Source organism: Periplaneta americana, chromosome 4, assembly GCF_040183065.1.
Source record: "Periplaneta americana isolate PAMFEO1 chromosome 4, P.americana_PAMFEO1_priV1, whole genome shotgun sequence".
Classification (NCBI taxonomy): domain Eukaryota; kingdom Metazoa; phylum Arthropoda; class Insecta; order Blattodea; family Blattidae; genus Periplaneta; species Periplaneta americana.
The window spans coordinates 19,904,862-19,923,171 of record NC_091120.1 but is presented as its reverse complement, the minus strand read 5'-3'; the positions used below and the strand labels follow the sequence as shown (position 1 = coordinate 19,923,171).

Here is an 18,310-nt window from a genome sequence, read left to right as displayed (position 1 = left end):
CTAATCGATTTATAATTTTGTGGTGAGCACAGGTAGCACAGGGGTTTTCTCCGGGAGTTCCGATTCCCCACTGGCATCCCAACAAATCTACATCGTTTCATCCTATTGCGAGTGTAGCGAAAACCAGTCTCCTATGGCTCACTCTGTGATAAATTGGTCTACAAAGCTGGCTTCATATGGGTAAATGACGAAAGTCATGTACCCGTCATTAGTAAAAAAAAAAAAAAAAAATTGTGTAAGCACGCTCTTCCTAATTTTATCTTCCCTGGACTGCCCGTCGATAAAAGTGCATTTCCATTTATAATTTATAAACAAATAAGCAATTTTAGATTTAAAGAACCACCGGCGTAACTCACAAGGAGAGGACACGCTCTGTATATCACCAAATGAAATAAGATTGTGTGAGATGAAAGTACAAGACGTACTGTAAGCCATACCTGGTATGAGTGGGCAATGACACCTCGTTTTGGAAATATTGGCTATTGTTTGTGACATACTTCCGTTAGGTGCTCAATAGGGAAGCTTTAGACTGTGTAACAGCGTAGCCCATATGGTTGGATGCTGAGTTGTTATCCAGGCAACCTGAGTTCGAATCTTAAGTGGTCCTATTTTTTTCTTTTAATAATGATTAATATTGTGATCACAGTAATCTATTTAGATATATCATATTTCTCAATGTATTGAACGCTTCATCATGTTTTAAACAAATTATAATTAGCTAGCATTGTATTGTAAAGGATAAATAATGAAATAATGCTCATGTAGGCAGGTAAGATGTGTCACTGGTGTCTGTTCTGTTTCTGTAGCAGCTATTTCACTTCATTGTGTCCCGATTCATTGTGATAAATGTCGTAAAAACACACAAACATACATATTTCCTGCACTATGCATAGCAAATGAAAGAAGATTGTCCACAGTCACACACATTTTTCCGCACTTCTACTGCGAAACAGATATCATTCACATTCACAAACACTTCTCCCTCGTTTATTAATTTTGATGTATACCACGCATATTTCAACATGGCTTTGAATATAGGAGCTGATAACTGAAAGTGAATAACAAAAATTAAAAAAAAATAAATTAATAATAATAATAATAATAATAATAATAATAATAATAATATCAAGCTTTAAAAAATGAGAAGGCATTAGGAATCGAACTCAAGTTGCCTGGATAACAGCTTAGCATCCAACCATATGAGCTACGCCGTTACACAGTCTAATGTTTTCCTGTTATAGTCGGACCATCGGATCTGTGCCCCCGTAAGATATGCGAACTGAACCCTAATTCCTACTCAGCCTCGGTAATTCATTTCTCTCCCTGCATTCCTATCTCTCTCTTTTCTACCTCTCTCCCTTTCTCTCCCCCACTACTCACAATTTTGAGCCTTCTTGCAGGACAGTTCATTTGCACTTGCAGTCCAGTGTTGTCAATTCAACATGAACACTGTAGCACGGAGTGGCGAAAATAAATATTATTAAGCAAGGTTGATTGCCGCCCTCACGTAAGCCCGCCATCGGTCCCTATCCTGTGCAAGATTAATCCAGTCTCTTTCATCATAACCCACTTCCCTCAAATCTATTTTAATAATATCCTCCCATCTACGTCTCGGCCTCCCTAAAGGTCTTTTGCCCTCCGGCCTCCCAACTAACACTCTATATGCATTCCTGGATTGGTCCATACGTGCTACATGCCCTGCCCATCTCAAACATCTGGATTTAATATTCCTAATTATGTCAGGTGAATAATAATACAATGCGTGCAGTTCTGCGTTGTGTAACTTTCTCCATTCTTGTGTAACTTCATCCCTCTTAGTCCCAAATATTTTCCTAAGAACCTTATTCTCAAACACCCTTAATCTCTGTTCCTCTCTCAAAGTGAGAGTCCAAGTTTCACAATCCTACAGAAAAACCGGTAATATAACTGTTTTATAAATTAATTCTAACTTTAAGATTTTTTGACAGCAGACTAGATGACAAAAAAACTTCTCAATCGAATAATAACACGCATTTCCCATATTTATTCTGCGTTTAATTTCCTCCCGGGTGTCATTTATATTTGTTACTGTTGCTTCAATATATTCGAATTTTTCCACCTCTTCGAAGGATAGACTAAATCTCCAATTCTTACATTTCCATTTCGTACAATATTCTGGTCACGAGACATAATCATATATTTTATCTTTTTGGGATTTACTTCGAAACCTATCCAAACATAGTTGATACAGCGTCGTTAAATAACCAATTAAAAAAAACTGAAGAACAATACAACCAGTAGAATGGGAGAAATATCAACAGGAAGTTTGTCTATATATTCCTTGCGTATGGGACATTGAAAATGAGTAATGCAGGTTTTGAATGGGGCCCTAGCACACAAGTCAAGCCTTAAGCCCCAGTGTACAGGAGATAGGACTGTCTCGCTCTGCGGTGAAGAAACAAAAACTTGCCCCTCCCTTGCTCCGTCGCCCTATCTTAACTACTTCCCTTACCCCGCTCTCTTAGGCGGTAACCATGGTAACTCGTAACAAAAACCTCGTCGTCGTAGCGGGTGGGATGGAGTGAGTTACTATGCTGAGAGAATCTTTTCTTGCGGCAAATTTGCATGATCCCACTCCAACACACACACTTGCACCCCCCCCCGTCTCCGCCCCCGCGCTCATGTTCATGTTCTCAACAGTTTTCGTTAATAATCTCTCTAAATGAGAGCAAGTAATTAGACTAGGCTGTTAATTACAGTTTGGGGGATTGTTTTAAAGACTAAAGTGTTTAGTTAAATTCACCATTTACAAGCGAAAGTGTAGAGGGTGGTTTGGTAGAAAGTGGAGAGAGTTTGGGGGGGTGTAGAGGGGATATTCGAGAGTTTTAGTTCTGAAGACAGTTTGAGGTAGAAAACTTGAAGGAAGACTAGACTCCGAAATTAGTATTGGCTTGTCTCTCTGTTTCGTTTTCTAAGCCCACGAGGCGTTGCACATCACACGTTCTTCGCAACTCAGAGATTCTGTAACATGCTACACATTTACTTGAAGTAGACGTAAATATTTATTTACTTCAAATACAGGATGTAAGGGGTATAAGTGCCATTATTTTTTACTGATGATTATTCATGTTATACTTACTTACCGACTTTTAAGGAACCCGGAGGTTCATTGCCGCCCTCACATAAGCCCGCCATTGGTCCCTATCCTGAGCAAGATCAATCCAGTCTCTATCATCATATCCCACCTCCCTCAAATCCACTTTAATATTATCTTCCCATCTACGTCTCGGCCTCCCTAAAGGGCTTTTTCGCTCCGGCCTCCCAACTAACACTCTATATGCATTTCTGGATTCGCCCATACGTGCTATATGCCCTGCCCATCTCAAACGTCTGGATTTAATGTTCCTAATTATGTCAGGTGAAGAATACAATGCGTACAGTTGTGTGTTGTGTAACTTTCTCCATTCTCCTGTAACTTCATCCCTCTTAGCCCCAAATATTTTCCTAAGCACCTTATTATTAAGCTGTCATGGCGGATAGCTACTAGACACGTGTTATTACGCTCCGACTTAGGTGATTATTATCAGCGGTTTTAGAGTGCATTACTATTTGAAAGTGTTTAAAAGTGTCGTGGTATATAATTTTGTGTTATTTCGCATTCGATTTCTACGACAAAATGGGTGGAAATAGCAATAATAAGAAGTCATCTCCCAGCGAGTTCTCCGAAGAAGCTGTCCGACGCGTCATGGTGGAAGCGTTGAAAGATCCCGGCATGCTGCAGGTACTGACGCAGGCCATCAGGACCGCCATTGTGGAGGACTTGAAACAAACTATTGCTGAAAACAGTGCTGTGATAGAAAGCCTGAAAACAGCTCTAGAGGAGAAGGACAGGCACATTAGGCAGCTCCAGATGAAGGTGGACGATCTGGAGCAATATCAGAGGCGACAGTGTTTACGGATTTTCGGTGTGAGTGAAAGTGAGTCTGAGAACACGGACACTATCGCCATTGACGTGGCTTCTAAAATAGGAGTAAAATTAACTGAAAGTGATATCGACAGAAGTCACCGAGTGGGGCGAAGAAACAGTGATAGGCCTCGGCCTATCATTGTCAAATTCGTCAGCTATAGAAAGAGGGCTGAGGTATTCAGAAACAAAAAACTGTTAAAGGGTAGTCTTGTTACCGTCCGTGAAGACCTAACTAAAGCCAGGCATAATCTGTTAAAAGAATGCATAACTAAATACAGCTTGAAAAACGTGTGGACACAAGACGGAGACATTATTGTCAAAGTAGGCGAGCACAAACACAGAATTAAATGCCCAGAAGACATGATCTGAACGAGTCGGCTGCGTAAAACTAGTAAGGCAACTAATTTTAATATACTGCAATATTCAATCTATATTAAATTTTACTCTATCAGTAACTTTACCTAATAATTAATTCTTTTTCATTCTTATTTTTATCATTTAGTACTGTAAGTCACTTTAACTTTTACTATATAATAACGTTATTTATTAATTAATTATTTTTCTTCTTCACATTCTTTATCATTTAGTACTGTAATTTTAAGTTATTATTGCTAGAAAATAATTTAAAAACTTGAATTGCATATAAGTTGGTACAATTGAGAACAAAAAGCAGCATGTTCACCCGACAGTCCCTGAGGTCAGTGTACAGAGACCGGTTCCCTCTATTAACACGAACAATAGCAATCCTACCTGCCCACTGTCCTGTACCGCAGACATAATCAAGGCTGCGCTTTCTTTCTCTCCTTTGTCACTTAATGTTGTTCACGTGAATGCTCAAAGTCTGTTGTGTCATTTTGACGAATTTTCTTCTATCTTCTCACCTTTAGACATTCACGTTATTCTTATCTCCGAATCTTGGTTACATCCTAATCTTCCTTCCACTCTCGTAAACCTTCCTGGCTATACGCTTTGCCGTAATGACAGAGAGGGCAAGAGAGGCGGAGGGGTGGCTGGTTATATTAGATCCGATTTGCGACCTAAAATTATTCATCATTCTCCAAACCAGTACTCTGCCAAACCCGAGTTCATGTTCATTGAAATTTGCACCTTATTTACAAAATGTCTAGTGTGTGTCGTATATAAACCCCCACATATATATGACGTAGATGATTTCGAAACCGCCTTACTAAACGTAACGCCGCAATATGAGAACGTTATAATCATGGGTGACTTCAATTCAAACTTACTTGACTTACATTCTAGTACGACTAAAAGACTTAAATCATTCTTTCAGTGCCTTGATATGGTAATCCTACCCCTAGCTCCCACACATCACACGGAAGGTACAGACACATTACTGGACTTGATAATTACTAACAATGCCGACAAAGTACTGACGCATGGACAGTTGCCTGCACCAGGACTATCAGGGCATGATATCATTTATCTATCGTTTAATCTGCAGTGTCCTAAATCGACTCCAAGAGTAATTACTTACAGGGATATCAAAAGAATAGATGATATTGCACTGAAAGAAGACGCTGCGCAACTTCCATGGCACATGATCTGGACATTACGAACTGTAGACGAGAAAGTAGACTTATTCAATACGTTAATACTTCAACTTTATGACAAACACGCACCATTAAAGACCAAACGTACCAGAAAGACCCCAGCCCCTTGGATGACGACTGAAATACGTAGCCTGATGTCCGAACGCGACTTAGCTTATAGAAAATACACCCGCAACAAAAACGACGAATATTTTAACTCCTATAAACACCTAAGAAATAGAACGACTCAACTAATAAGAAACGCTAAACTGAAATACTCCTACAAACTTATAGAACCCAACACAACCCCTTCCGAATTATGGAAAAATCTGAAGGTTATTGGACTTGGAAGGGCTAGTGAACAAGCAGACATTCCCATCCCACTTGACCGATTGAACGAACACTTTGTAAAGGACCCGACCTTAAACGACACAACGAAACAAGACACAGTTTTGCCTGACTCAGCTCCCCCAACTCGAGACAAATTCTATTTTACCGACGTCACTCCCATTGACGTAATGAAAGCCATCCGACGCATCAAGACAAAAGCCCAAGGGCCAGACAACATTAGCATATTACTCATACAGAAAATACAAGACATAGCAATACCTACAATTGCACACATATTCAATAGTTCCTTAATCACTTCAACTTTCCCTAAAATATGGAAGCAAGCTTTCGTTCTTCCTCTTCCAAAAGTCAAAGTTCCCACCGACCCGAACGACTATAGACCAATCAGTATCCTGCCAGCCATATCAAAAGCACTGGAAAGAATCGTACACAGACAAATTACTAACTACATGAACGAACACAAACTATTCGACAAGTATCAGTCAGGTTTCAGAGCTGGACACAACACAAGCACTGCTCTACTTAAAGTGACCGAAGACATTCGTGAAGCAATCGACTCTAATAAAGTAACAATACTAACACTTCTTGACCTTAGCAAAGCTTTCAACTCTGTAAATTTCGACCTGCTCACCCATAAATTGAGAAATCTGCATTTGTCAGAGACTGCTGTGAGTTGGTTCGAATCCTACTTACGGGAAAGACAACAATGTGTTGTATCCGGGAATCGAAGCTCTTCCTGGCTTAACATAACATCAGGTATACCACAGGGTTCGGTACTCGGACCATTGTTGTTCACAATATATGTCAGTGATATTACATCTCATGTAAGGCATTGTAACTATCACTTGTATGCTGACGACCTTCAATGCTACATCTCTTCCCGCTTAGATCGAATAAATGACGCTATAGATAAATTGAACGAAGACATTGACTCGATTGTGACATGGACAAAGAAATTCCATCTTAATATCAATCCTGGAAAGACACAAGCAATCATATTAGGACACAAACGGCAAACCGACGCTGTAAAGCACCTCGACATTTCCCCCGTTAAAGTAAGTACAGTGCATATCCCTTTCAGTTCTTCGGTAAAAAATCTTGGCATTCACATGGATAATAATCTCAACTGGGACATGCAAATCACAGAAACCTGCAGAAAAGTATATTCTATTATTCATGTGCTAAAAAGGATAAATGTTCATCTTCCTTCTTGCTTAAAAAAGTCCCTTGTGCAGACCCTTGTATTTCCCTATTTTGACTATGCTGACATTTTACTGACTGACCTTTCCAGCGACAACAAAATGAAACTTCAACGTGCTCATAATTTGTGTGTACGTTTTGTAAGCAATGTTCGTAAATATGATCATATTACCCCATCCCTGGAAGCAATAGGTTGGCTTAAACTAGATAAGAAAAGAAATTTACATTCACTTCTCTTTCTCTTCGAAATCTTGAACTCTTCTATTCCTTCGTACCTGTCGTCTCGCTTCACTTACCTTTCTTCCCACCACAATCTGAACACACGCTCTCGCCATGAAACAATACTAACAATACCATCCCATCGCACCTCTTCATACTCATCCTCTTTCACAATAGCCCTGCCAAGACTCTGGAACTCGCTACCTGCTAGCATCAGGGACTGTCGAAATAAAATTCAATTCAAACGCAAACTTACTAGGCACTTGGTCAGTAATTGAGACTCGTTCAGACATGGTTTCTTGTAAATAGTTCTTTTAATCTACCACAAAATATCTCAATATCCGGTAATTTCATCACTATAGAATTTTGTTATTGTAGGTTTAATTTGTAATTTAGTAAATACAAAAATATTCTTTGTTCTTAACTTCTATGATAAAATGTCTAGCTTTCATTAATCAGGTATTCTTGTCGTACTTTAATTTTTATTGTAATTGTAATTGTAAATTTAATATTAATTGTAATCTTATTGTTCATGTTATAGTTGTAATCCCCTGGTAGAGGGGCAGAGAAGGCCTGACGGCCTTATCTCTACCAGGTTAAATAAATAAATCTAATCTAATCTAATCTATTCTCAAACACCCTTAATCTCTATTCCTCTGTAAAAGTGAGGGTCCAAGTTTCACAACCATACAGAACAACCGGTAATATAACTGTTTTATAAATTCTAACTTTCAGATTTTTCGACAGCAGACTGGATGATAAAATTTCTCAACCGAATAATAACAGGCATTTCCCATATTTATTCTGTGTTTAATTTCCTCCCGAGTATCATTTATATGTATTACTGTTGCTCCCAGATATTTGAACTTCTCCACCTCTTCAAAAGATAAATTTCCAATCGTACAATGTTCTCGTCACGAGACATAATCATATACTTTGTCTTTTCGGGATTTACTTCCAAACCAATCTCTTTACTTGCTTCCAGTAAAATTCCTGTGTTTTCCCTAATCGTTTGTGGATTTTCTCCTAACATATTCACGTCATCCGCATAGACAAGCAGCTGATGTAACCCGTTCAATTCCAAACCCTCTCTGTTATCTGGACTTTCCTAATGCCATACTCTAGAGCAAAGTTAAAAAGTAAAGGTGATAGTGCATCTCCTTGCTTTAGCCCACAGTGAATTGGAAACGCATCTGACAGAAACTGACCTATACGAACTCTGCGGTACGTTTCGCTGAGACACATGTTAATTAATCGAACTAGTTTCTTGGGAATACCAAATTCAATAACAATATCATATAAACTTCTCTATTAACCGAGTCATGTGCCTTTTTGAAATCTATGAATAACTGATGCACTGTACCCTTATACTCCCATTTTTTCTCCATTATCTGTCGAATACAAAATATCTGGTCAATAAGGAAGGGAAAAGTTCTCACAATTTTTTTCTAATTAACATGCTTAACCAATTATTAGACAAATCTGGCTTTCAGGTAGTAGCTCCCTGTAAAGCAAGTTTGAATAATTTCAAGGAAAAATTGTTCCGGGGCCGGGTATCGATCCAGGGGCCCTTCGATTAACGCACGAATGCTCTACCGAATGAGCTACCCCAGGAACTATACACGACACCACACAACTCAAATGGGCTAATTATTAGAGTTTACAATATTTGACGTTAAACAACGTTGCTAGATGGGGAGGAGGAGGTTTTACAAGTACACAGTACAGCTCAAGCGGGTACAGACATACCGGTACAAAACATATGAAGAGTCCACTGCAAGAATGATGGATGTCATTTGGAATACATTTTGCAGGAGAAGCAATTGAGAGTTTGAAATGCTTAGCGCTCAAAGCTTAACTGTGATTTTCCAATCATTACTGGACAATGACTATCAGTGTTTTTTTTGGGGGGGGGGTTATTTTATGACGCGGTATCAACATCTAGGTTATTTAGCGTCTGAATGAAATGGAGGTGATAATGCCGATGAAATGAGTCCGGGGTCCAGCACCGAAAGTTACCCAGCATTTGCTCGTATTGGGTTGAGGGAAAACCCCGGAATAAACCTCAACTAGGTAACTTGCCCCGACCGGGATTCGAACCCGGGCCACCTGGTTTCGCGGCCAGACTCGCTGACCGTTACTCCACGGGTATGGACACTATTAGTGTTAAAGCCATATAACTCTGAATGTACATTATATATGTCTTAAGCTATGCATTGATAGTCTTGGTTCATTTTCGACAAGAAAGTGACATCCATCATTCTTGCAGTGGACTCTTCAGATGCTCTGTTTCAATGCAGGGGCGGAGGAGGACAACTGTTGTTTACATAAAACGAGCAGCAAATGCAAACTTTCAATATCATTAATAGAACATTATGGTAAATTACCATTTTATTTAACAAAATTTGCTCCATTTTTATTGTGCGTCTAAAAAATAAACAATAATGGTTTACTGCACAAGATCACAAGAACTTTTTTTTCTAATACGAAATTTTAATCTCTCCCGCTTCCGTAAAGCAGTAATATTTTTAAAGACTTTTCTGCTTGTGTGATTTTCGAAACGGGGTAAGAGTTCGCCGATTAGGTAACTTTCTTTACGGAAAACGTTGACAGTACATTCTTCTTGTCGCACTTGAATTACGACGACTTTCTCCATAAATTAATAACATATCGTGATATTCTTAAACTGTGAATGACATTGTAAGTTGTTTATCGAATACCTGTACTGAACTGCCATCCGCTCGGCAGGGGGCCTGTGGACAGGGAGCTTGAACTCAGCTGAGCTGTACGTTTGTGCAGAGTACGTCAGTTGCATGAATCCTGCTGAACATGTTGCCACGTTTCTCACGCCAGAATATTAACAAATTTAAGCGAATAGTATTATTTAATTTCACGAAAACGTAGGCCTAATAGAAGACACAAATAGCCTATATAACTCTTTGCTAGATATACCTATCTACTGATGTGATTGTTTTTGTAATTTTACTCACGATATAACTCAAATAAAATAAGGAAAGAAATATTTTTCTATGAAAACTATAAAGTTTTGACTGTATGTTGCATGAACATTTTTTGATCCTGTAGACCGTCCCCGAAGACTGTGAAAAGCACGGAACTTAGCCTATACCCCTTACATCGTGTATAGTTTTAAAAAATCATAGACTATTAAAGGTATAGGAGCCGTGCTCAGTTTTGTAGTTATGCCTTTCACAAAGTTTGCGATAACCCGCCAAGCATAGTGACGTATTATGACGTAGACTACGATCATTTAGCAGCATCTGTATTTAACCAGTGATAGCTGGTGCAAACCAAAGACAAATAATAATGAGCGACAGCCATAATCTAAGTTCCCTTCGGAAAACTTCATGTGCTTTCGTGAATGTGTTATCCAGCGGGAGAGTTCCAGTAATTTGTTGTCACTGTTTCAAATGAGTAATGACCAGGGAACGAAACTTGTTGCCCGATGAAACAGGTTTGCTGTCCCTGTAATATATAATGTGTTGTATTAATAAAAATCACTATTTCGATAAAAATGGTTCTTATTAGAATGTATTAATTTCATAAACTTAAAATATACTATAAAGCATAAACTGTTAACCCTTTCTAACCCAAATTAAATTTACAAGCAATCCATGTTGAAACAAATAGCTGTATTAGGACCAATTCAGTGACCAAGTTACGGGAGTGGCAACATTTGAAACAAAACTATATTGATGAAAATGTATTGAAATAGAAGTTATCCAGCAAAATTTACCTTCATATGTAACACACAAGTATATAAATGCTATAAAGTTAATTATTTCCATATGGTATCTATAAGTAAGAAAGCGTTAAAATATTAAAACTCTTAAAATATTCTCTACATGATGTACGATTATGAACACCTGCCATGCATCTCACAACATCCTTCTGAGCAATAAAAACATCACTTATCTTCGACCTGAACCCCAGAAGCATAAATGCCATATGATAATCTCGATTCTACTTCAGCACAATAGAAGGATTTATTTTTTTTTTATTTTATTGGGTTATTTTATGACGCTGTATCAACATCTAGGTTATTTAGCGTCTGAATGATATGAAGGTGATAATGCCGGTGAAATGAGTCCGGTGTCCAGCAACGAAAGTTACCCAGCATTTGCTCCTATTGGGTTGAGGGAAAACCCCGGAAAAAACCTCAACCAGGTAACTTGCCCCGACCGGGATTCGAATCCGGGCCACCTGGTTTCGCATCCAGACGCGCTGACCGTTACTCCACAGGTGTGGACCAATAGAAGGACTAAATGATTGTATGACAAAGACAATATCTCAGATTTCTAATTTGGTAACACACAAAATTAATTTTCTGAATTAGGTGTAATTTCCAATTCAAATAATAAAAAAATATTATGCCAAGAAATTTAGTTGAATTTCACTGGCACACTTGATGTTGGATAATACAGTAGAACCTCTATTATCCGTGGAAATGAAGGGGATGGTCTGAATGGTTAATCGAAAAAATCGGATAATCAGTACCATAGAAGACTTTCATAAATTAAGTGTTGCATAATACAGTTTCGTAATTTTCTCCGTTGTCATGTGTTTTAACACATTAGGTAGTGGATCAGAAGTTTTAAGTATAGGCCTAATAGCTCTGTTGGAAAGAGTAATGCTAAAACTGATCAGGAAGAAAAAAAGGAATTGGATGGGTCACTGACTGAGAAGAAACTGCCTACTGAAGGATGCACTGGAAGGAATGGTGAACTGAGAAAGATTTCAGAGCAGAAGAAGATACCAAATAATTGAAGACATTATGATATAGCCACAGTCTACTATATACAGTCACGAAGCTTGAGTTTTGAGGATGCTAGAAACAATAGACTGTGACGGTACTATTTTGCATTGCCTGTAATGAGGCGATATTAGCGACCCTAGTGGTGAGGAACTATCTAATGTTTGCATATTTACTACGTATTGAGTTTCGCGACTGTATATACTAGACTGTGATATAGTCCAGTGATCGTCAGTACTCGCTGAAATGTGCAATGGGTACGCGATGCCGTCCCGTGCGCACTGTCGTGCAACAGGGAGAGATAGAGAGCATACCCGCTAGCAGCTACGAGAGCACTATAGTGCACTGCGTTTTCCGCGGGTAAGAGATGCTAGCACCAGCGTGCTCTGTGCTGACGACCCCTGATATAGCCTATGGATCATATTATTATGCGGAGACTAAGAGAAAGGCAGAAAATAGGAAAGATTTGCGAATGCTGGGTTTGCAGTGACAGAACACTATGAATGAATGAATGTCAGTGACGGGTTTCTAAGGGTCAAGGAAACTTCTATGATGGATTTTCGTGGAAAGATAGGAAAAGTATAGGTCTCATGTTATAGATTTAAGTAATTAATACACTTTATCCTTGTTTTTTATGAGATCTCGGACAGTTTTAAATCCATTCTCGCATTCCGATGTGAGATGAACTACAGTTCCTCTTTTCCAAAACCACTCAATTATATGCACTTCTCTTCGATACTTAGCACAATATGTATTCTTTTGGCACTTCTGGAAGACATTTTGGAGAGAAATTAAACAGGTCACTCGAACAGTAGACCATAATATGTAAGAGCAAAGGTTTGTAATATAAAAAAAATACGTAAGTTACTAATGTATTGTTCAGTACTCAATAAGGTTCCTGCACAATAAAGACGGATAATCCAACAATCGGTTAATAGGATGACGGATAATCGGGATGCTACTGTACTAATATTCACTACAGACTATATTCACTTTTGTTTAGAATAGTTTATTGTGAAATTGAATAAAACAGGTTTTATTAACATTGAAATAAAGCATATTGTCTGTACACCGTAATTTAAGATCCTCCAACTCATTACACTTGTGTTCTAAAGCTGTTTCGTTTTCAGCACTCACAATAGCCGTACTATCTCAGCGTACATAATAAGAAAATATTCTTTTAAATAAAGAGGCAAGTCATTTACATACAAAAGAAATTATACACGACCAAAAATTGAGCCCTGAGGGACACCAACATCAATATCAATACATTTTGATTTGTAGGCCTTCATACACTTATCTATTCTTTCTACATTTTCAATATATTGATAACTTATCTCTCGCTCAGGGATGATGAAAACCATCTTAAAACTAAACCATGAATACCATACCTCTCAAGTTTGGAAAGCATTATGCTATGAGTGACACAGTCGAACGCCCTATAAATTCATCCCTAGCATGAGTGTTTAAAACAGTTACATTACCGGTTACCTGTATAGTTGTGAAACTTGGAGAGGGAAACAGAGATTAAGGGTGTTCGAGAATAAAGTGCTTAGGAAAATATTTGTGACTAAGAGGGATGAAGTTACAGAAGAATGGAGAAAGTTACACAACGCAGAACTGCACGCATTGTATTCTTCACGAAACATAATTCATTCATTCATTCATTCATAGTGTTCTGCCCAAGAGCAGGACTTTCACTGCAAACCCAGCATTTTCCAGTCTTTCCTATTTTCTGCCTTTCTCTTTGTCTCTTAGTATGATCCATATATCTTAACGTCGTTTATCATCTGATATCTTCTTTTGCTTCGAACTCTTCTCCCGTTCAACATTCCTTCCAGTGTATCCTTCATAAGGCAGTTTCTTCTCAACCAGTGACCCAGCCAATTCCTTTTCCTCTTTCTGATCGGTTTCAGCATCATTCTTTCTTCACCCACTCTTTGCAACACAGCTTCGTTTCTTATTCTGTCTGTCTATTTCACACGCCTTATCCTTCTCCATATCCACATTTCAAATGCTTCCAGTCGCTTCTCTTCACTTGGTCGTAATGTCCATGTTTCTGCCCCATACAATGCTACACTCCAGACAAAGCACTTCACTAGTCTCTTCCTTAGTTCTTTCTCCAGAGATTCGCAGATGATGCTCCTTTTTCTGTTAAAAGCTTCCTTTGTTATTGCTATTATTCTTTTGACTTCTTGGCAGCAGCTCATGTTACTGCTTATAGTACGCCCCAAGTATTGGAAGCTGTCCACTTGCTCTACTGTTTAGGAACATTAAATCCAGACGTTTGAAATGGGCAGGACATGTAGCACGTATGGATGAATGTAGAAATGCATATTTGGGACGCCGGAGGGAAAAAGAGCTTTGGACAGCCAGAAACGTAGATGGGAGGATAATATTAAAATGGATTTGAGGGAGCTGAGGTATGATGGTAGAGACTGGATTAATCTTGCACAGGGTAGGGACCGATGGCGGGCTAATGTGAGGGCGGCAATGAACCTCCGGGTTCCTTAAAAGCCACAAAGTAAGTCTAAGGACCAGAGTGCTGCATTGGAGTTAAATCGCTCGCTTGAACTCGGTCGAGTGTCGCACCCTCGAGTGAGATACGATCTGTCGTGATACGCTCGTAATAAATAGAAGCGCAGTACAAGGTCATCTCACCGACATGTCTTATCTTGTATGGAAGGCGACAGATGAGATACACATATGTTTTGCTCACATGGTAAAAATAAGGTTTATTTTCTGCGTTTATGACAAACGTTTAATAGAACAGTCAATGGAACGTACCAAAAGAGGAACATGAAGTTATAAATAAAATAGTAAGTTATGAAAAACTTCGATATACAGTTATTATTGCTAATTAATAATTATTCAATATTTGATTTACCACATATATAATATGATAGGACCATACATAGTGTTCTGCCTATATACTGCGACAATGTACAAACGTTTTACAATAGTAATATGCGTTACAAGAGCAGTATGTTGAAGTTTTCATGTTCGAAGAAAAGTTTGAAAAAGCGAAACGTAGTTGAGCTTTTTTAATTTCCGAGAATTGAAAGAAAACATACCGCTCGTGTATCGTACATTATTGTGTGCGAAGATATTTATTACATACCTGAAAGAGGAATTTCTAATTAGTTGCAATGAAATCTCCATCTTGGTGTCTGTTCAATGACGGCAAATTTGCAAAACAAAAATATCTATCTTCAACATTGTTGCTTTAAAATGTTTTCTGTGTTTACTATATTCCAGCAGGCCGTGATATACGTCTGTCTTTCCCCCCCCCCCAGTCTATGATGAGTCTGGAATCTTGTTGATTTTTTCACGGCTTCCTTAATGTTACTTGCATCATGAATGCAGTAACTTTAGTGGAGTTGTAGAGTTTACTTAATTTTTACAAATATTTAAAAACAATAATTAAAAGTGCAATTTAGGTGAAATTGCAGTGGTAAGTTTCCAATTTATAATTGTTGCTATATTGAACGTCTCTAAAAATATTATGTTAAAAGCCTAAAGCAGTAAAATTAGTATGTCACTTAAGCGGTAAGAAGAGGGAAATTGTTATGTGTGTTCGGTTGGGAATACTGAATGTGGAATTTTAGACCTTCCGCGGATTGGATTTGTGCGGAAACCAAGCAAATACGCACGATCTCGCACAAAATATTATTGATATAGCAGTAGATTAATAACAATATTAGTACAGAGATAATGTCACAGAAAATAATAATAAAACGAATAATCATGCTGCACAACTGTTACAGACGCAAAGATTGATACACTAATTACTAGAAATTATTATTATTATTATTATTATTATTATTATTATTATTAGATATTATTATTATTATTATTATTATTATTATTATTATTATTATTATTATTATTATTACTAGAAAACTTGATACAGTTCTTGCATTATCGTGATTGTGTTCTCCGTTTATAATAATTACATTTACATCCAATAACATCTATCAGATGGTCCACACCTGTGGAGTAACGGTCAGCGCGTCTGGCCGCGAAACCTGGTGGCCCGGGTTCGAATCCCGGTCGGGGCAAGTTACCTGGTTGAGGCTTTTTCCGGGGTTTTCCCTCAATCCAATATGAGCAAATGCTGGGTAACTTTCGGTGCTGGACCCCGGACTCATTTTACCAGCATTATCATCTTTATTCATTCAGACGCTAAAATAACCTAAATGTTGATACAGCGTCGTAAAATAACCCAATAAAAAAAATTAACCTCGTGGTACCGCCTCTTGTTGCTATAACAGCAGCCACCCTGTCAGGCATGCTCTCCACTAGTTTGTGTAGGATATCCACTGGAATGCGTCGTCATTCCTCATGCAACATGGCACTCAGTTGGACAATGGAAGTTGGCCGCATCTCCCGAGACCTCAATCGCCGGTCCATTTCGTCCCAAAGGCACTCAATGGGATTGAGATTAGGACTCTGTGCCGGCCAGTCCAACCGGTGAACATTATTGTCTGCATACCACTGCATAGTAGCCGCAGAAACATGGGGCCAACTTCCATTGTCCAACTGAGTGCCAGGTTGCAAGAGGAATGACGACGTATTCCAGTGGATATCCTACACAAACTAGTGGAGAGCATGCCTGACAGGGTGGCTGCTGTTATAGCAACAAGAGGTGGTACCACGAGGTTATAAAGGGGCAAAAACAGTGCCCAATTACTTTTTGGTAGATAGTGTACATATAAAATGTTAGTTGGGAGACCGGAGGGAAGAAGTCTTTTGGTGAGGCCGAGACGTATATGGGGGTATAATATTAAAATTGATTTGAAGACTGTGGGATATGATGGTAGAGACTGGATTAACCTTGCTCAGGATAGGAACCGATGGCGGGCTTATGTGAGGGCGGCAATGAACCTCCGGGTTCCTTAAAAACCACTTGTAAGTAAGGAAGTAAGTATAAGGGTTGTTTTGTGGTTACAGGGAAAGATCTGCTGCACCACCTGCACTCCGGGGACGACCTGGACGACACAAGCAGCAACCGCGAGGAACTGGGCAGTGACGTCAGCGACGATCGCGACGGCAAGAGCAACAACGGCAGCAACAGCAGCGGAGGTGGCACAGGTGGAAGCGGCAAGAAGAAGAAGTCGAGCGGGTCCAGCGGCGGGATCGGCCCGGCGGGTGCAGGAAGTGACGGTAAAAGCGGAAGTGGTAGTGGCAGTGGCAGTGGCAGTGGCAGTGGCGGCGGGAAGCCGCGTAGGGCGCGAACTGCGTTCACGTACGAGCAGCTGGTGGCGCTGGAGAACAAGTTCAAGACGACACGCTACCTCTCGGTGTGCGAGCGGCTCAACCTCGCCCTGTCTCTGTCGCTCACGGAGACGCAAGTGAAAATCTGGTTTCAGAACCGGAGAACTAAGTGGAAGAAGCAGAACCCGGGCATGGACGTGAACAGCCCCACCGTCCCTCCGCCGCCGGGACCCCCGGGCCCGCCCTTCCCGGGGGGCTACACCCACCACCAACACGCCGCGGCGGCCGCGGGGCTGCTGTACTCGGCGGCGCACCACGTCCCTTACCCGTACCCCTTGCCCCCGGGGGCAGGACCCCCCGCTTCGCAGAGCTACACGGGGCACCCGTACTTCCACCACCTGAGCAACCACCACTCTTTGGGACACTCGTCGTGAGGTTCCAGTGTAACATAAGTGTCGGAGACTATGGATCGAAATTTCATCGCTGACATGTTCATAAAATACAGACGAAATCCATGAATGATATATCACTTGTAAAGTATAAATGAAACGTAAATAAAGCAAAGAATTTACGAGTGTGGCATTTAAAAAACAGACCTGGTCATTCTGTTGGGCTTTCCACTTTCATGGGAATTATACAATGTGTAACTTAATTCGGGGACTACCTCCAAGGACGGACTTGTCTAATGTGGGGTTTGTAATTTTCCTACAAAATGGGATGGTTGTTCTCTCTATCTTTACCTTCCCCATCGTCTTATCCATGGATGAGCAACTCGTGCTCCCAAAGTGCTAAAAAACCTTGAAAGAGAGAAAGGCAGACGGAGTCAGCCGCAGCAGTTACAAGTTGTTTGTAGTTTCGCTGCAAAAGCAGTTCACTGCGACGGTGCTCTGTGGCGGCTCATGCAGGCGATCGTGATATCTACTCCATGATTTGAATTTCAGAATGAAGCATGGTACAATAATTATAGTAATTTTAGACAGACTGTACTTAAACACACATAAGAAAATTATATTATTTCCTAGTTTAGTACTGGAAACACAACCTGAATACACC

General features: G+C 39.6%; 1 protein-coding gene across 1 annotated transcript in view; it reads left to right on the top strand.

The window, feature by feature from the left end:
• The window catches only part of LOC138697566 (homeobox protein Hmx-like), a 100,403-nt gene extending 82,551 nt beyond the window's left edge, over positions 1–17,852 (top strand). The window contains exon 2 of the mRNA XM_069822912.1: positions 16,994–17,852. Within this exon, the coding sequence (XP_069679013.1) occupies positions 16,994–17,691 (698 nt within the window). The 3' untranslated portion in view covers positions 17,692–17,852. The remainder of the gene's footprint in view (positions 1–16,993) is intronic.
• Positions 17,853–18,310: the final 458 nt, after the last annotated feature.